Source organism: Patagioenas fasciata, chromosome 19, assembly GCF_037038585.1.
Source record: "Patagioenas fasciata isolate bPatFas1 chromosome 19, bPatFas1.hap1, whole genome shotgun sequence".
NCBI lineage: Eukaryota > Metazoa > Chordata > Aves > Columbiformes > Columbidae > Patagioenas > Patagioenas fasciata.
Window position 1 is genome coordinate 13,649,158 of NC_092538.1, and position 20,093 is coordinate 13,669,250.

Here is a 20,093-nt window from a genome sequence, read left to right on the forward strand (position 1 = left end):
ACGACTGGTTTATGTGGGCAGCCCACAGGGGTGGGTTTTACCCCTCCAGGGGGCTCCAGAAACCTGCAGCAGCCCAAGTACCCCACACCCTGTGCCCACCCCAGCACGCGCCATCCTGCACCCCCAGCCCATCCCTCCCGTGTTCACCCACCCCTCTAACCCCCCATACAAACCCCTCACACTGACCCCCACATCCCACACCCCAGTAACTGCCTCAGAACCACCCCCCCAGTTATTACCCCTTCACATACCCCCAGATATCACCCCCCCCACACACACACACACACATTTTCCCGCCCCGTGGTTATTACCCTTCCCCCCTCACACACACACACTCCCAGTTATTACCCCCCCACACACACACTCTCCCCACCTCAACATCATTACACCCCCAGTTATCACCCCCCACCCTACAGCTATCACCCACCCCCCCATGGCTATTATTCACACACACAGTTATTGCCCCCTCCATAGTTATTACCCACACCCACCCCTCACAGCCCCCCCAGTTATTACCCCCACACACTTCTCCCCTCCCCACAATTATTGCCCCCAAGGGTTATTACTCTTCCCTCCCTCACACCCCCCGCCCCCCCAGCCCAGTTATTACCTTCACGCACAGTTATTACCCCACACACACCCCCCCGGGGTTATCACTCACACACACACAGTCATCACCAACACCGTTATTTGTCCCTCTCACAGTTACTACCCCTCGCATCCCCCCAGTTATTACCCCCACATGCACAGCTATTACCCCCACACACACACATGCTCTCCCCCCTCAGGGTTATTGCTTCGCCCCGTTATTACCCCCACACACCCTACAGTTCCCACTCACACCTCCCCAAGTCATTACCCCCGACCCCGCCGCTATCAACCCCCCACACCCACCCTCCTCTCATGGTCATTACTCCGCCCCTCACACACACCCCTTCCCCCGCCCCGTTATTACCACTGGCCCTCAGAGTTATTTAGCCCAAACCCTACGGTCACCCCCCACAGTCCTCACAGGTTCACGTCCCTCACGGTTATTCCTCCCCCCCATACACCGCAAGCTCCCCAGACCCCCGCCCCTTCCGGCCACCGTTTCCCGCCGGACGGTTCTTGCTGGCGCTCCTGGGGGCGGCGGCCACCAATGGGAAGGCAGCGTGAGGCGGCCCCTCGGCCGTGGCGCAGCGGCGGCCGCCGCCGTGTCCGTCTTCACCCCCACCAACCAGGGGGAAAGCGCCGGGAGGCGCTTCGGGATCGCCTGTTACCGCAACAAGGCCATGGGATGGCGCAGCGGAGCGTGAGTGCCGGCCCGGGGCCTGCCCGAGGGCGGGAGGGAGGCCGGCCGGCCGGCCCGTGTGGGGCGCAGGCCCGTGTGGGGCGCAGGCCCGTGTGGGGCGCAGGCCCGTGTGGGGCGCAGGCCCGTGTGGGGCCCGGCTGGGGGGGGGCTTGTGTGGACCTCCCTTGGACACTCTGAAGAGCAGAGGGGCCCTGCAGAGGGACCGGGACAAATTGCAGAGCTGGGCAATCACCAAGCACATGAAGTTCAACAAGAGCAAGTGCCGGATCCTGCACCTGAGCCAACCCCGGCTGTACAGACAGACTGGGGGACGAGCTGCTGGAGAGCAGCTCCATGGAGAGGGATCGGGGGTTCTGGTGGACGGCAAGTTGAACGTGAGCCACCGGTGTCCCTGGAGCCAAGAGGGCCCCGTGTCCTGGTGCACCCAGCACAGCACGGCCAGGCGGGCAGGGGGGGATTGTCCCGCTCTACTCTGCGCTGGGGCGGCCTCACCTGGAGCATCCACTGTGTGCAAGGCTGGGGACACAGGAGAAAAGGAGACAAAGCTACTGCAGCGTGTCCAGAGGAGGCTGCGAAGCTGGTGAAGGTTTGGAGGGGAAGCCGAATGAGCAGCGGCTGAAGTCCCTGGGTTTGTTCAGCTGGAGCAGAGCAGACTGAGGGCAGAGCTCATGGGCTGCAGGTTCCTCAGCAGGAGCAGGAGGGGCAGGTCTGAGCTCTTCTCTGTGACAGTGACAGAGCCCGGGGAATGGCAGAAGATGTGCCAGGGAGGGTCAGTGGGACATGAGGAAAAGGTTCTTCACCCAGAGGTGCTGGACACTGAACAGGCTCCCAGGGAGGTGTCATGGCCCCAAGTCTTGCAGTGTTCAAGGAGAGACTGGACAATGTCCTCAGGCACACGAGGTGACCTGTGGGGTGTCCTGTGCAGGGACGGGAGTTGGACTCCGTGATCCTGGTGGCACTGGGGGAGCTGGGAAGGCCCCTTTCAAGCCAAACTATTCTGTGATCCGTGTAGGTGCCTTCCAAGTCAGCACATTCTGTGATTCTATGACCCAGTTTTGTGGGGCAGCCCCGTGTGGGCACCCAGCTGTGGCAGGGGAGAGGCCCAGGTGGGGCCTGGCTGTGGAGCCGGGGAGCTTTTGTGGTACGCGGCTCTCCAGCCCAGGAAGGTGGTGGGATCTGTGTGAATCCGGGTACGCGGAGCGCCCTTGGGCACAGGGCAGTGCCCTGCGCTTTCCTGGGGAGTTACATCTCAGGAGTAGAAGTTTCCAGGCTCGTTGGCAGCACAGGTTGTTCCTCCTTGCTAAAAACTCATGTTCTTTTTTATATTGTTGACTTCACAAATTTTCTAACCGTGCCCTAATCTCTTAGAGAAAGATTTTGATGAGGTCCTGCAGACACACAGAGTGTTTGTCAACATTTTCAAAGGCCAGGTGGCAAAGAAAGATGATCTTGTTAAAGCATTTGTGACGAATGACCAAACAGAAATCTGTAAGATGGTAGGTTTCAACCACTTCGCGGTTAGCAGCTTTATAAAAGCTTGGAGAAGACTTTCCCCTCCAGGGCTGGTGACTCCAGCACTGCCCTGGGCAGCCTGTTCCAATGCCCCACAGCCCTTTGGGGAAGAAATTGTTCCAAGATCCAACCTCAGCCTCCCCTGGGGCAACTTGAGGCCGTTTCCTCTGCTCCTGGCGCTTGTTCCTGGGGAGCAGAGCCCGACCCCCCTGGCTCCAAGCTCCTTTCAGGCAGTTCAGAGATCAGAAGGTCTCCCCTCAGCTCCTGTTCTCCAGCTGAACCCCCCAGGTCCCTCAGCTGCTCCCATCACACTTGTGCTCCAAGTCTTGAATATTTGATATGTATTTAGCTGAAAAGAGTTCTGAATACTCTGTAGAATATACAGCTTTTATACACTGATGTCTGTGGACACAGAAAAAAAAAGAATTACCAGTGCTGAAGAGTTTCTCACCTAAGGTATATTTTTAAGGATGCAGGGGATGCAAAGGGGACAGTTGCTCACTTGGGGAAGTCCAATGAAATGTTAAGAACAGATCTAATTTCTTAGTCCTTCTTGGTAGGATATGAACTGTGGGCTTGTTGTGAATTCAAGGAAATCTGCGCATCTTTTTTTGTAGTTTTTCTGTGGTGAGTTTTTTCTTTGAAATCTCTCCGTGCTGTCTGTCATAATGACATACATTATTAATACTGTTATTTTTTTTATCCACTTCACATCTGACCAAACCATTCAAGCAATTGTTAAATTTAACAGAGTTACTAGATTTTTCACTCTGTAGTCAAACCCATGACATTTATTAACTGGGTTTTTTTAGTTATTTACTGTCCAGATTTTAACAGAAGGAGAGCTGCAGGTATCGGACAAAGAACGGCACACGCAGCTGGAGTAGATGTTTAGAGACATCGCGACCATTGTCGCTGACAAATGCGTGAATCCCAAAACAAAGAGGCCGTACACAGTGATCGTCATAGAAAGAGCCGTGAAGGACATTCACTACTCCGTCAAACCAAACAAGAGCACGAAGCAGCAGGTCTGTTTTCTTGCAAAATCGGTTTCAGGTCAGAGGTGGTGGCTTCAAGTGTAATTTCTCTGTTTGCAGCCACAGAGGGATCAGCAAAGCCCTGGGGGCTGAATTCTGCAGAGTGATTCTTCATCCAGCCGGTGGTTGAATGCTGGATGCAAACAGCTGCTGAAACTCGTGCAGTTTGTTTTCTAACAATTCAGGGAAGGGAGAAAGAAAGAAAGAAACTAATTAAAGCAGCAACAGTGATACGCCTGGAACAGAAAGAAAAGTTTTGTCCTTTAGTTTGATTGAGGTAATAGATTGGGCCTTGCATCTGAGCCACATGTTGGTTTGCAGTATAAGTGCTATTTAAGATTTCAGACGGGTTTTTTAAGTGTTGGAGGGATCACGAATAACAAGAACTCTGCCTTTCCTTGTTAATCTACCAAAGCAGCGTTCGAGCAAACTCCCTGCAGCGCTGACAAAAGTGTCAGAAGCTGATGCGAAGGATTTGAGGTTTTGGTCTGTGTGATGGTTTTCAAGCAGGTGTGTAAATGCTCTTTGTTTTTAACACCTTTGTAGGCACTGGAAGTGATCAGACAGTTAAAGGAGACCATGCAAATCAAACGTGCTCACATGAGGCTGCGATTTATTCTTCCAGCAAGGGAGGGGAAGAAACTGAAAGAGAAGCTCAAGGTGCTGATTAAAGTGATTGAGAATGAAGATTTCCACCAACAGTTAGAAATTGTAAGCGATAAAGCCTGGCAACTGTGTGGGGGTGTTATTTTTCTCTGCTAAAGTGGCTGAAGCATTTCAAAGGGTTTCCCCAGCTGTGCTTGGCAGAGAGCTAAAGCCAGATGCCTTTCTCTGATGTCTGCATCACCCAAGACACTTCACTTTTGGTTTTCCACCAAGCTGAGTGGTGCAGTCGATGCACTGGAGGGAAGGGGTGACATCCAGAGGGACCTGGACAGGCTGGGGGGTCCATGTGAATCTTGTGAAATTCATCCAGGCCAAGTGCGAGGTCCTGCACCTGGGTCAGGGCAATACCCAGTACCAGCACAGACTGGGGGAGGGAGGGAGGGTCAGACGGATGGGCAGCAACCCTGTGGAGAAGGGCTGGTGGGTAACAAAAGGGCCATAAGCTGGCAGTGTGCTCTTGCAGCCCAGAAAGCCAAGTGTGTCCTGGGCCACATCACCAGCAGGTGGAGGGAGGGGATGCTTCCCCCTCTGCTCTGCTCTCCTGGGGCCCCCCAGAGAACTGAGTCCAGCTCTGGGGTCCCCAGCGCAAGACAGACATGGACCCCAGGGGGTCTGTCCCTCTGTCACCAGTGCTGCCTCAGGCCCTCCAGCATTTTAGAACGATGCTAAAACCCAACCTGTGGCTGGCAATGCCAACCCAGGCGATGTGATGGTGAGTTTTGACCCACACTTATATTAACCCTCCTAAAACCAACATGGAAATGGCAGATGTTTGTGCCTCCTTGTGTGGAAGCAGCTCTGGCTGCCTCGTCCCACATCCCACCCTTGCAGCTCCAGGACAGACCCCACACTGGTGGCCCTGCCTGCATCTCCCGTCCCAGAACAGCCAAAGGAGCTGCTTGTTTTGGCCTCCAGCTGGCTGATTTAGCCTGGTTCCCTTTCTCCATGAGTGATAAAACCCGGTGCTGAGGCTCCGGTGTCAGTCCCAGCCTGTGCCTATCCTTCGTTGTGTGTCATTTCATGTGATTTTGATCACATCCTTGAAAACAAAAACAAACCTCCAACGCACTCAACCTCAGCCCTCCCAGGGCAGAGATATTTCCGCGTGGTGAACGCTCCCGTGCAAATTCTCCCGTGTCCTATTTTAGGTTTCTCACCGGCAGCGGCTGCAGACAACTGCGCTGGAGCTCCTGTCAAGCCTTTGGCAGTGGTTGTTGTGGAAGGAATAAGGGTCTCTCAGGGCAGAAGAGGAAATCTCTCCTTTCCTTCCCTGGGCTGTGTCACCCCCCCACCTGCCACCTAATGAAACCCCAATGGCATCAGCCCTTTCCCTCCCCTGCATTTCTTAATTTATTCCTTACATTATTAATTTTCCTATATTGGAGGGCACCGTGCAACCTTTCTTTTTCCAGTGTTTGGGAATGTGTGTGCTCCCCTGCGCACTGGTGGCGTCACCATCATTGGAGGGGTTGGACAGATGCAGAGATGAGGTTCTCAGGGACATGGGTTAGTGCTAGGGGTGGGTTATGGTTGGATTCCATGATCTTGAGGGTCTCTTCCAGCCAAAATAATTCAATGATTTTATGACCTCCATCATGGGGACGCCCCGACATGGGCTCTACTGCCCCATGGCCCCCATGGGGTGGGGACAGTGCCCTACTGTGCCCCATGCAGCTCCCCTGCCCAGTGCAGGCAGGCTGTCCCAGGCAGGGCTGTCCTGTGTGGCTCAGGGGTCACTTTGGCAGAGGGATGCTCCTGACCCTGCTGCTGCCTTCCTGGTTGGTTGTATTTTGGTGTTTTCTTACTCTAGAAACCCAGGCATTGCCTCTGGTGTCTTCCCACTCGCTCCTGTACCTTTTTGCCACTTGTCACATCCATTTCCACGGCCGCCTCTCCCGGGCCAGGCTAAGACAGCGGCAGTCAGTCCGATTGCACCCAGTGTTGTCTCCCGGGCAGGAGCTCGCTGGTGGGGTGACGTCTTCTCCTCGCCTCGCAGACATGGTGAGGAGTTGGGATGCGGTGTCTGAACACATTCAGGGAATGCTCATGATAAAGCAGTTGGCCTTTATCTTCTGCTCACAACTTAACAGTTTCAGGAGACCTGAAATTCCTGTGTTGCTGCGTGTCGTTGCTCTTCCCCTCCTTTCAAGGCAGCTAAAGCATCTCAGTGTTCCCTTGCATCTGGCAAACAGGCCACAGACCGGATTCTCCAAAAACTGAGATGGAAAAATGGAGTCCAGCTTTGTCAGAGAGAAGTCTTCAACACGTTTTGTGGCTTCTCTGTTGGCCAGAGTGCAAAGACCAGACCAAGAGCCTGAAACAACTGGCACCAGGGGAGGTTTTAGGTGGGATATAGGGGACAATTTCTTCCTGAAAAGGGCTGTCGGGCATTGGAACAGGCTGCCCATGGCAGTGGTGGAGTCACCATCCCTGTATGTCCCTTGGGACAGCCGTGTCATAGAATCACAGACTCATTTTGGTTGGGAAAGACCCTCAAGATCATTGAGTCCAACCGTTAACCCAGCCCTGGCACTAACCCACGTCCCTGAGAACCTCATCTCCGTCTGTCCAACCCTCCAGGGATGGTGACCCCACCACTGCCCTGGGCAGCCTGTTCCAATGCCTGACAGCCCTTTGGGGAAGAAATTGTTCCCCAGATCCAACCTCAACTTCCCCCGGCGCAACTTGAGGCCATTTCTGTTTGTCTTATCGCTTGTTACGCTTAGGGTGGTGAGAGCCTGGCCCAGGTTGGCCAGAGAGGTGGTGGATGCCCCGTCCCTGGAGACATCCCAGGCCAGGCTGGACGGGGCTCTGAGCAACCTGAGCTGGTGACAATGTCCATACTCAGGGCAGGGGGTGTGGTGGGTTGCAACTTGGGCAGCTTTTGCAACGGATTTGTGGTGTCTCTGCACCCCTGTGCAGTTGTATGGATGTGACTGTGCTTGGCTGCAGGATGCTGGAGGAGGAGCTGAGGGCAAAACTGCAGTCCGAAGAGGCCCGGCGAGACCGGTCGCGAGCCCAGCTGCTGAAGAACGAGGAGCTTCTCCTTGAATTTGAAAACAGAATCGACCGCCTCCTCTTCCATCTGCATGGCATCACCGTGCCTGGCCAGGTATTCACCCAGCGCTGGGTGGCGCAGTGACGCAGCGCGGTGACACTTGGCGCAGCCACCGTCACCCCAGGTGGCTCATTTTGCCCACCAAGGTGGTTCTCTCCGTCTCCAGGATGACTCTCTCCTGTCCCGGGGGGTGGAGGAGAAGCTCCAGTACCTGGGCCAGAAGCTGCAGTACCTGGCACAGCGGGCGGCCCACCTGCCCCCTGAGTGCAAGATCCTGGATAAGAGCAACGAGATACGTGGGATGTCCATCCCTGCTGGGGTCTTCGGGGACCCGCAGCAGGCTCCTCCTGATGGCCCGTCCCAAGTGTCCCCCAGGGGGACATCAAGGGCACCTCTTGGGTTGTAACACCCACCTCCCCTTCAGCAATTAACCCAGGGTGTCTTTCACAGATTTTTGTGAAGGCCAGGGATTTTCTGGAGAAAAAAATGTCGAGTGATCCTCAGAACGTGGTGGTTTCCTTTGAGGAGAGAGACAGCAGCGATGACGGTAGGAGAGCTTAGCGGGGACGTGTCCCACGGCGACTGTCCCTGCCCCTGCCTGTTGGGATTTGTGACCATCCTCGCCTGTCTCTCCCTGTCCCAGCAGAGCCCAGCCCATGAGTTCTCTCCAGACCTTGGGGCTGTCTCCAAGGCTTTGAGCATGGGTGGTGCTTTTAGGTGGGGATGTGGGAGCATGAAGGCAGCTGGCGGGGTGGTGAGCATCGAACCACAGAAGGAACAAGAAAAGATGCTGTGGGGCAAGGAGGGAGAGCCTTGTCTTCAAAATCACCTGGTTGTGAAGAACAACCAGTGCTGGGGTCTGTCTGTGGCCTCTTCCTATTGGATGCTCTTGGAGGAGCCACTGAGTTTCTGAGCTTGCCACCTGTTTTGAATGAAGCTGGAGCTGCGTCCAGCACCGCGTGGCTCCAGACCTTTCTGGGAAACCCCAGCAGCTGGGGATGGGCCACAGCAGCGGCACTGCCAGGCCCTGCAGGTCAGCCTGGGATGCTGGGCAGGAAGAGCCAGGGCTTGGCAGGAAAGCTCCCTGTGATGTCACCAGCCCTCCAAAGCGTGCTGGCTCTCCCTGGTGACATGGGCACAGCAGAAGTGGCCCTGCAGACCCTCCCCGGCCCGTTTCTCTCTGTTCCCTCCTCCAGAATCCTCTAAATCTGATGACGAAGATGACGAGCACGTCCCCACCCGGGAAGACATCAAGAGGGAGGGGCAGCTGCTGATCCAAAGCAAGAAGACAGCCAGCGTGTCACGGAATGCACCCCGAGATTAGTTTAAGGGACAAGAGGGTCCAAAACAACTTTTATTAAACCGGTGAGAAACAGGGTTTTAGCCCTCCAAAAGTGACTTAAATATAGGTTCGGGTATCAGTTGAGGAAAATTATGAAGGGGCAGCAACTAGTACAACAGGAGGTCCACAGTGTGCATGCACGTGGCTTCACCCAAAACAATGCCGGAACCGCCCCTGAGGCCCAGAGGAGTACACGCTTGCCTGAACACGGTGCGGGATTATTCTTAAAGGGATATAGGTACTCGTAGTGAGTACGGAAAGTGTACGCTCGCGATTCCGCGAGGGTAAATTTATAATACACTCGCAATCCTGCGAGGGTTAATTTACTTACACGTGCAAATGTGCACGGAATACTACACGTGCTTATATGGAAGCACGGGAGGAAAATACACTCGCGATTATGCGAGGAAATAATTTTATACGTGTGCAAATGTGCACAGAAGGTTACTCGTGCATATGTGCACGGAAAGTATAAATACACTCGCGATTATGCGAGCAAATAATTTTATACATGCTTATATTAAGCACGGGAAGTTACAGGTGCAAATGTGCACGGAAAGTATAAATATACTCGCAATCCTGCGAGCCGTTTTACTCACACCCGTGGCGGCAAGGCAAGCGGAGTCTCCATCCCGGGGAGGAGGGCTCTCGGCGGCAGCATCTCGCCCGTGCTCCGAGAGACCCGCGACAATGGGCGGAGTCTCGACGAGAGTCCCGTTTTTTATAGGCTGATCAGACCTGACTCTAGGCATTCTAGAAGCTTCTCTGCACCCCCACACCGGTTGTGGGGTGCCCCTGAAGCCTCCAAACATCCCCCACACTGGCCGCGGGCACCCAGCGGCTCACTGGCGCCTCGGCACTCCCGTCTCCTAATGACCCTGAGCCCTTCTCTCTGTCAGCCTCTTCCCGAATGTTCTGCAGGGTATGCTAAATTAGGCTTTTAGACATATCTGTGGAACAGGTTTTTTTCTACAAAGACTACATACAGGTTGCATTGTTTAATGGCAGCATGTACTAATATTATATGCTCAGGTTTCACAGCCACTGATAACATATCCATTTAGGCCAGTTTGATTAACAAATATATCGTTAAGTCTATTACAGTCTCTAACCCCAGGAAAAATACACCCACGTGTTTAGTGAGAAATTATATTACGGATATACGCTTGCCTGAATCTGGCAAGGAATTATTCAAGAAAATCCACGGGTTTATAATGAGGAAAACACCCGCCCAAGCGGCGAGGAATTATTTAATACACTCGCTGATCTGGTGAGGAAATAGCTCAGTTCTACCTAGTAAGTTATCGCTCACCCCAGCGAGGCGACGAGGCTGACCCAATCCCGGGAGGCTACTTTAGGTGGCGATCCTGCCTAAGGGGAGGCTTCAGGCAGACAGACCCGCAGCTCCGAGAAGACCACAAACGGCCATTCAACGGGACCCCGTTTATATCCGTGTCAGATCTGACTGTGGGCGGTCTAGAAGCTTCACGGCTTCTCTGCACACCCCTACTGTGGCTACGTGCGCCCCCTCCTCCCTACTAATGACCCTGGCCTGGGTCTCACAATAAGAACCATTAGCTTGCCCCATTGCAGGAGACAGGGGTGGTGCTGGAGAAGGGGATGTGGGGGGTGCACACATGCAGCTGCCACATCAGTTCTCAGCGGAGGCGGGGCAGGGGGTAGGGGGAGAGTGTAATGCCACACTCCCCATGTGCACCTGGATCCTCTCTGGACCCGTCTCCAAGACCCTCCCTGGGTTTCCGTGCCCCCTGCTCTGCTCCAAGTTCCTCCGGGGCCACCCAGACCCCTCTGCCCCTTCCTCTGCTGCCCGTGCAGCAGAGCTGCCTGCGAGCTCGGGCAGAATGTGCCCCTCATATCTCTCATGGATGGGACCCTGCCCCACAGTCTCACACCATAGAGAGCCTGGAAAGAGGCTTTGCTTTCAGCCGCTCTGGGTCACCCATGGCATGGCTGGGCTGGGACAAGCACCAGCCGCCTCCTTCCCCAGGGGAGCTGGAGTTGGTCACATCGTTGTGCAGGTTTTGGCAGTTGTTCTCCTTGCTGGTGTTCTTCAGATGACCTGAATCCCAGAGCACAAAATCTTTCCCATTGATATTTGTCCCAAACAGGAACGGGTGTCAGAGCCAGCGAGCTCCAGAGTGAGAGCTGTGCTGTCCCCGTGCTGTCCTTTGTCCCTGCGTGAGCAGTGAAAGCCTGGCAACTGTGTGGGGGTGTTATTTTTCTCCGCTAAAGTGGCCGAAGCATTTCAAGGGGTTTCCTCAGAATTCTTTCCCAGGGCAGTCAGGGTGACTGAGAGCTTCTGTAAACAGTGAGACTGCTGCCAGCAGATCGAGGGAGGTCATCGTTCCCCCATCCTCAGCACTGGTGAATGAAGCCACTCCTGAAGCACTGCGGCCAGTTCTGGGCTACCCCGTACAAGAGAGACATTGACACACTAGAGAGAGTTCACCAGACGGTCACAACGAAGATGAAGGGCCTGGAGCGTCTGTCCAACGGGGACGGGCTGGGAGAGATGGGGCTGCTCAGCCTGGAGAAGAGAAGGCTCCTGGGGGATCTCATCAATGTGCATCAATACCTGAAGGGAAGGTGCCAAGAGGATGGAGCCAGGCTCTTTCCAGAGGCGCCCAGTGACAGGACCAGAGGCAATGAGCACAAACTGCAACACAGGAGGTTCCCTCAGAGCATCAGGACACAGTTTGTTATTACTGCCTGGGTGACTGAGCCCTGGCAGAGGTTGCCCAGGGAGGCTGGGGAGTCGTCAGCTCTGGAGATACTCAAGAGCCGTCTGGACATGGTCCTGGGCAACCAGCTCCGGGAGTCCCTGACTGAGCAGGGGGCTGGACCAGACAACCTCCAGAGGCCCCTCCCAACCTCAACCATTCTGCGACTCTGTTATCTGTGAGTGCAGACATCATCAAGTAGTGTTTGTCCCCTCTGCTGCTCAGCTTAGAAATCTCTGGAAACCTCTAAAGGGAGCTGCAGCGGGACCCGTGTGGGAGCAGGTCCGGTGCTGCCGGAGCCAGTGGGAGACAGTTGCAGCCAGCTCCAAAGCCGGTGTGAGCAGCCATCGCCTGCCAAAGCTGCGCCAGGCAGGGCAGCCGCGCTCCCCGCTGCAGACACGTTGGGTGAGAGAGGCAGGAAGAAGCGGGGAAGGGTAGAAGAAAGCCCATCGGCGCTTGCAGCCCGGTGTCCCCATGTGGGGACATGGCAGGGGCGGCCTGGGGAAACCCCTCCCGCTCGGGAGACAGTGGGGTGGGGGCAGCTCCCAGAAACCCCTGCCCACTGCAGAGCCCCTGGCAGGGCCTGGGGGGCAGGTGTGTGCAGCCCCTCTGTGACACGGTCCGAGGTCACAGTGGGACAGCCAGACGTCACAGTGGTGACAGTCCCCCTTTCCCTGTCGTGACCAGCATCTGCCCCACTCACCCCGGTGAGGCCGAGTCGACTCCAAGTGCTGAGAGCTGCTCTCGCCACCGCTCTGCTCTGGAGTAGCTGCTCTGCAGTGAGGAGGAGAAGGCGGAGAGAGGGAGCACGACAGCACCAAGGAGTGTGAAAGGTGGAGAAGGAGAAGGAGGAGGAGGAGGAGAAGGAGAAGGAGAAGGAGGAGGAGGAGGAGAAGGAGAAGGAGGAGGAGGAGGAGAAGAGAAAAAGAAGGAGGAGGAGGAGGAGGAGAAGGAGGAGGAGGAGAAGGAGGAGGACAAGGAGAAGCAGTAAAGCCATTGTCCAGCCACTTGCTGCAGTTGTTGACTTGAAGCAGCAGTGGAACTAAGATGGCAAGACAGCTCTTCTTGCAGCCTCACCTGAGCCCAACTATTGAGAAGCTCGAGCGTTATGGTAAGGCCTTCAGGCCCAATTTCACATGTGTGTCTGGGTCAAGGACATCTCTGAAATCAGGATGGAAACCCAAGGACTGTGGGGGGTGGTTGCTCAGGAGTGGTGACTGCAAGGAGGGACCTGCTTGACCATCCCAAAGGGCTGAGGGGCTGATGTGGCAGCCAGGGCTCCTGGTTCCCTTCCTGACGTGGCCCCTGCCTTCCTGGGGCAGCCCAGGCAGAAACCCCTGACCCCAAAGGGCTGCCCTTGCCTGGCGCTGGGCATTGCCCACGCTGAGCTCATGTCTGAATGGAAGAGCTGAAGGTGCTCGTGGGCCACGTGGGCTCTGTGTGTTCAGAGATGTGACCCGGCAAAACTGGCCCCTGCTGGGGAGACACCAGGGCCTGCCCTGAGCCTCCGAGAGCCGCGTGGAGCACAGCCCCGTGCCCCCGCGGGCATGGCAAAGCACTGCCGGCTTCCCGTGGGAGTGGGTCACACCCTGGAGAGCTGCACCTGCAAGGAAAGGAGCCCCTTGGAGGCAGCATGAGGTGTCCTTTGGTTCTTGCCGGGCTGGAGAGAGACCACCTGAAATGCCTGAGTGAAAGATGCATCGCTCCTTGGACAGGAGTGGGCCGAATGGTCTTGAGCTTGCTGCCTCAGAGCATGACAGGTCTTTCCCTTGTTTTTCCAGAGTTCGCTAAGATTTGGGCCAGCACATCGTATCACCTCAGCCTGCAGCTGGCTCTCCACCAGGTGGGCCTTACCTCCTTCTCCCCTCACACCCTGATGAACGCTGATCAAGTCCTGACAGCCCTTTGCCATGGGGTGCAGCTGTTCTTCCCCTGCGTTGAAAGCGGGAGCAACGCCCCAGCACGACACTGCAATGCACACAGTGACATGGACACCTTCTCTGTCCATTCAGATGTACAAGAAGGTCCCCCCGTCAGAGTTGCATGTGAAAACCTGGAAGCCTGGGACACATCTGGATTTATTCCAAGCGTGGGAACCCCCTGCCTTCTATCTGATTGAGCCAGAGGGTGTTTGTCAGCTTTCCCTCACCTATTTGGTTCTTCGTAGCTGAAGGGGGGTGAGAGGGAAAAGCGCAGCCCCTGTTTGTGTTCTCCCAAGGAGCCCATCTTGCTCCTTTGTGCCTCAGGCCAGGGCAGGGCACTAAACGCCATCAGCCTCCTCTGACAAGTCACCCGTCTGCCCCTCCAAGACTTCTTCCCATCCGCCATCTCCTCTGTTCCAGGCTGTCCGCATTCCCGGAATCGGGACTTTTGCGGTTGTCAGAAAGCGAGTAGCCCTCAGCGAGCAGGATCTGGTGATCGTGGAGAGACCCGTGTTTCGACCTGACAAGGCTGTTGTGCAGGACCATGAGCTCCGCTATGGTTGCAAAGACTTCCCTGGTAAGCAGCGTGAAAGCGGCGCTGGCCCTTGAGCAGGGTGGGGAGGGGTGCTCTGCTCCCCAGAGGTGACTGAGGGGAGTACCAGCCACCCACCGCGGTCCTGCCAAGAGCTTCACTCGACAAAACCAGCCGGCTGTGAAAGGACCCTGCCTAGCTGTTTGTTTTAAAGAATCACCAGAGGACAATACAGCTAAGAGCGCACTCTCTTTGTCCTGCTTCAACAACAGGTTCCCTCACAGCTTCCTTGGTGTGGTGTCTTCTGGTTCCGTGATGCTTCAACTCTTGCTCCCCCTTTCCGCTGCACTAGACCTCCTCCAGGCAAATGCCGGGGCTCTTCCCAGCTCCCTCAGCCTCCTTGCACGGGGGAAAAGCAGGGGAAACCCAGGGGGGTAAGATGGTTCCTTCCAAAAGCCACTGACGGCGACACCTGCGCCTTCTAGTCACTACTGCCTTTGGGGCAGCTGTTGTGGGACCCTGGGGAGCACCCAGAGCTTGGGGCTGTGTTTGGGGTGCGTTTCTCTCTAAAGACAAAGACAGCACCGAGTGTGGGCTGGCACCCTCCAGCTTGCCCTGGGACCTGGTGCCTATCTCCCCACTTTGTCCCGCAGTCACTCTTCTTCCCACCAAGTGCCTAAGACTCTTTGTTTCCCTTTCTGTATCAGAGAAACCACAGCTGTCTGCTCCGCACCTCACTGTCCACTTTAAGAGGAAAGGACAAGCCGAGCGTCTCCTCAGAGGCGCTGGCCCAGCCAGACAGCCCAGTACCAAAGTGTTGCCCGAGGGCCTGGAGGCTGCAGACCTTTGATTGTAGCCTGCCCAGCAGGTCTGCAAGCTCATGTGTTCCTCTTCTCTTGTCTTTCAGGCCATCAAGATTTCGAACAACTGCCGTATGCTGAGATAGCCTCAGAGAACGCTGTCTCTGAGGGCACCGTGCAGCTCTACATGGAAAGGACCACGCACCTTTTCCATGCCTGCCTAGAGAACAGGAAGAACGTTGCCATCATCTGGAGGGACGTGGGCATGCTGATTGCCGAGGGAAAAGAGATAAAAAAGAGATTTTACTTACACTTTTTGGAAAGGCTGAATGGCACTGGCAAGATGCTGCAAGCTCTTCTCGAGGTAGGATTTTCACTTTCCCAGCCCCACTCCTGCTGCTTCTGAAATGCTTTCTGGGGGCTGCTTTCCCCTGGCCGACCATGCCTTGTTCAGTCACCTGGGCTCCTGGAGCTCTAGAGCACAGCAGGCTCTCTGCAGAGCACCTCCCTGGCGTGCAATGGCCTGGCTTTGCAAGAGCCACCCCCAGAGGAGCTGCACTTTGCGAGAAAAGGCCGGCGTTGATGGCGCGGAGCGCTGCGTGCCCCACTCTGGGGGCCGGGAGCAGAGGCACAGGCAGAGCAAGGCTTGCTGAGCCCAGAGCCCTTGGGCGGCTCTGGCTCTTTGCTGGCGCTGGGCTGAGGCGGAGCGAGCAGCCGGCCCTTCCCAGTGTCCGCTCCTCCCGTCATCCGTCTCTGTCCTCGTTGCAGATGCCGGAGATGAGGGACTCAGTCATCTCACGCCATGACACCGCTGCTTCCCAGACCTCCTCTGGACGTGTTATCGTCCTGCCATGGTATGTTTGACTTAACTTGGAGGAACGTGGGACAGTGGCACGGCTTATGCATCTGTCCTACTGTGGAGCTAGAGACGCATTTAGGCAACATTTCCCACTACGTTTCTCCTGCTCCTTTTCTTTCCTCTGTGGGAGAGACTGCTCTTAGGTCCGGAAACGTTAATCTGCAAGGCTCTACAAGGAACTTGGAGGGCAAGATCAGAATTCGAAAGGGTGTTAGAAAATCAGAGCACTAGATAATATTCTGCTCTCCATGTGCACTGTGAGCAGGATCATTTCCCCAGAAGCAGCAAGGGGGTTTTGTGGGAGGACGGCCATTCTCACGGGAAGGATGGAAAAAAGTGGGCACAGGCTGACGGGGTCTCACCTAGCCCTCCCGGCACTGGAGTTTCTACTGCAGCCCTCCGGGTTGGGCTGCCTTGGGAAACAATGTGGTGTCCTTTCTTCAGCCTGGTACCTTCTTGCTCTTCCAGGTACCAACTTGAGACCGTGCCGAAAATGCCAGCGCTGATAGACCTGAAAGGATGTGTGAAGGGAAAAGGTGATGGCCTGTGGTGTGAACCTGCCCCAGCAGCAAATCTGTGTGCACGGGACCAATGCAGAAACCCCAGAGCCGGATTCCCTTGAGATAAATGATTCCCCTCCCCAGAATGGCTCCTGGACAGCACGAGTATCTCCCATGGAACCCCCCGTTTCAGCACACGGATGAGAGAAAGCCATGCAAACAGTCTTCCCCAGGGAATAACGGTGCACTGTAGGCATGGGGCGTTGGATGTTAAAACAGTGTCAGAAAAGGCCTAAGACCTCCCAGGAAACATGGCTTTCCCCCAAAGGGATGAAAAGGACCACCTTCCCCAGTGTTACCACAGCCCTGAGCAGACCCGCACGTCACTCTCCTTGGAACTGGCACACAAGTGGCACCCGGTTCCCAGAACAACACCGAGATGCTGTTCTGAAGAACCGTCTCCTTTCCCGTTTCTAGAGGATGCTGCCGAGAAGCGCCTCCTCCGTCGAGCAAGGCTTCCTCCAAATCGGTTACCTGCCCTGACTGTGAAGCCGGAGCAGGGTCAGAAAGCTGAGGGGAGTGAGCCTCGCGCCAGGTGAGACACTCGCATAAATGGGTGAGCGTGACCCCCTGCTCCGGCCTCTGTGGGAGCGAGACGTTTCTCCTGGAAACACCCCAAGTGCGCTTTTCCCATGTCCCACTAACTCATGGTTTCTTGGTCATGGCAGTGTCTTGTAGCTTCTTGGCAGACTCTGCTGGCACCACTATTTCTTTCTTCCCTTCCGATGTGCAGATCTCTTGAGTAACCAAGTGCAAAGGCTGATTCCAGGAGCAGAAGGTCATTTTGGCTTTCCCTTCAGGTTGAAATGAGCCTGGCCTTTCTGTTTGCTGAGAACAGAGTTCTGCAGTTAGTTACTGCAGAGGATTGCCCTGAGCAACCAGGAGCCTCTTCTACGCTGACGCCTGTCTTACGCAGAGCCCAGTGGCAGGATGGCCCTTCTCGTGGGGTCGTGTCCTCCTCCCTTTGACACTGTGTCCCCAGCGCCCAACCTGCCCGTACAGGGCATAGCGCTATCTCCGGGCACAGGACCCTGTTCCTCTGGTTGCTCCAGCAAGAGAGGGCCGAGACCTGGGCATCCTGGGTTGCAGGGGGGGCTGTTGGGCACATCCGAGGCTGACAGCTTGGGGTCTTCTCTGTGCCTGGGGACTTGATCACAAGGATGTGAGCAGAGCACGTTCTGCTGCAGAAGCAGGTGCGCCACCTGGAAGCACAGGATGCAGAACCAGCTCCTCCTGCGCTCCTGCCAACACGCCCTGTTGTGTCTTTGCAGGCAGCTACCGGTCATCCAGAGGAGCTGCTTGAAGGAAAAGGAGGAGAAAGGAAAGCTACCGCCTCTGGTTGCACCCAGAGAAGTGGACTTCATAGCCAGAGCCATTGAGAGGAGAGAAAAGGTACCCGACACCGGATGCTGCAGGAGCACATCGTACTGGACTGTAGAGCAGCGTTGCTCCACACGTGCCAGTGCTCACAAGATTCTTCACTGGGTGTTCACGGGACCACTGACCAGTTGCTTTGGTGTTTGCTTGAAGGGAGGCGGGTCACTGTCAGTTGAGAATACACTTGTCACTTCCAGTAGCCTGGAAACACCCCCAGAGCCCTCACTTGAGGCCGTTTCTGTCGGCCAGGTGACTGCAGGGCTTGTCTGGGCTCGCCAGCTGCCGGCTGGTTTGTAGCCCAGTGGTGGCTTATCTCCCTGGTCATTCCAGACGGGCTCCTCGGTGGAGCCTGCGGGAACCTGGGAGCAAACCAGCGTGGACAGCAAGGCAGAAGAGAAGGGAGGGAGGGAGGGAGGGAAGGAAGGAGGGAGGGAGGGAGGGAGGGAGGGAGGAAGGAAGGAAGGAAGGAAGGAAGGAAGGAAGGAAGGAAGGAAGGAAGGAAGGAAGGAAGGAAGGGAGGGAGGGAGGAAGGAAGGAAGGAAGGGAGGGAGGAAGGGAGGAAGGAAGGGAGGGAGGAAGGAAGGAAAACAGCTCAGCCGTGGCAGGGAAGGCTAATGCTGCCTGCTATTGCATTTTGTTTGTCCCCCAGAATAAATGGGAGAAGAAGGAGGAGCAGCTTCCACCGTATATCCAGAAATACCTGGAAGAACAGGAAGAGAAGGAAACAGAGCTGGCAGAGGCCGAGGCAGAAGAGGAGATGCCCAATGTGGAAGGAAATGGAGAAAAGCCAAAGGAGATGCAGAGGAGCCAGGTACTTGGGATTCCTGCAGAAAAAGAGCACTTTCTCCCGTGGGGCGGCTGAGACTGCAAAGTACCCTGGTACCCAAGCCGTCATAGCAGCCTTGCTGCAGCAGAACCGGGCGGGTGATGCTGCCCTTCCTGAGCAAGAAGGGGGACACAGAGTTGCAGTGAAACCCTGGTGACACTCAGAGGTCACCCCAGGGCCTGCTGAGCTCCTTCTCCCGGCTCTCCCCGTCCCGTGTGGTCCATTCAGAAGTGTTCTGGGGTCTGCGTGCTGGGAAGCAGCACCCTCCGGGTGCAGGGCTGTTGTATGAGAGTCTCCTCCTGTGCAGGAATCCAGCTCCCCCGAGTGCTCCTCAGACAGCTCCTCGAGCAGCGTGGAGTCAGACGAGTCCAGCTGTGACCTGCTGGAGATGAACATGGAGGGCTGGGAAGAGGCCGGAGAAGAGCCCCCCAGCGTCCCTGAGGACAACAGCGTCCCCCAGAAGCGGTACGAGATCTACTCCACGTCGGCCAGTGCCAGGAGACCGTCTCAGGCGCTGAGGCTCGCGAGAGACACGTCCAGCAAGAGCCTCCTCCGGCGTGACGAGCGCCAGTGCCGGCCAGCCAGGCTGCTGACACCAGCTCTCCCTTCTGTTCAGTAAAGCCCCACCTGCAAACCGCTGGGTCTGACACTGTGGGTGTTTCCTTGGTGGCTGTGGAAGCTGCGCTGGGCAGTGGCGCAGGGAAAGGCCACTGCAGGGAAGAGGGCTGGAGCCTCAGCCTCAGCCCTGCTCCAAGGGCAGCCCTCCCCAAGGCTCTGCTGTACCGGCTCGGCTGCGGCCCTGCTCTTTGTGCCCCTGCACCCCGCGTCCCTGGCACGGAGCCTGCCGCAGCTGCACATCCCGGACAGGAGCGGGAGGAGAAGGAGGAGGAGGAGGAAGAGGAGGAGGAGGAAGAGCCTGGGCACCCTGGGGAGCCGAGCTGCAGGGGAAAGCATCCGGGGGCTCACCCAGCCAGGGCACTGCGGGGCGCCCAGAGCTGTGCAGGAACCACCGTGTGCCACAGGGACAATGGCACCCCAGGCAGGAGCCGTGCCTGGGGAGAGGAAAGCCATGGCGGGCAGCTGGACTCTGCCAAAGCTCTGCTGGGGCTCCCGACCCTTTTGTTCCACAGCCCCTGGCAGGAAAGGCAGGCTGGAGCCGAGGTGGGATGGGGACACCTCCGAAAGCTCCTCTGCGGAGCCCTGGGTTGGCATAAAGCGTGTCACAGGGGCCTGAGAGCGGCTGTGTGGCAGGAGGGAAGGAAGTTCGAAACTGCTGGCTGTTGGGCACCCTCACCCTGCCCGTGCTCTGTGGGGACTCCACGCAGCGGGTGTCAGCGATGCTGGCAGAGCCCAGGCAGGCTTAACCGCGCTACGAGAGATCGGGCCCATTTGTCAGACCTCTGTGGGATATTTTTTCCTGAAAAGCCCTGATTTTTGGGCATCCTGACTTTGCCTCCATAGGAGTAATTCCTACTGCCATTTACACTCTAAACAGCTGTGCCTTTCTCATGGCACCACGCGTGAGGTTGGCCAACGGTCAACAAGAATGGCTTGCCTCTTCTTAGGTGAA

The 20,093-nt window shown here is 56.3% G+C and overlaps 1 protein-coding gene across 1 annotated transcript; it reads left to right on the top strand.

Moving 5' to 3' along the window:
• The first annotated feature begins 4,390 nt into the window (after positions 1 to 4,390).
• Positions 4,391 to 15,765, top strand: LOC139829414 (coiled-coil domain-containing protein 81-like). Its single transcript, XM_071816904.1, has 8 exons — positions 4,391 to 4,551; positions 7,459 to 7,618; positions 8,015 to 8,929; positions 12,335 to 12,758; positions 13,429 to 13,490; positions 13,990 to 14,146; positions 15,009 to 15,265; positions 15,670 to 15,765. The coding sequence occupies exons 4-8, from the start codon at positions 12,695 to 12,697 to the stop codon at positions 15,763 to 15,765; spliced, it is 636 nt and encodes a 211-aa protein (XP_071673005.1). The 5' UTR covers positions 4,391 to 4,551; positions 7,459 to 7,618; positions 8,015 to 8,929; positions 12,335 to 12,694.
• Positions 15,766 to 20,093: the final 4,328 nt, after the last annotated feature.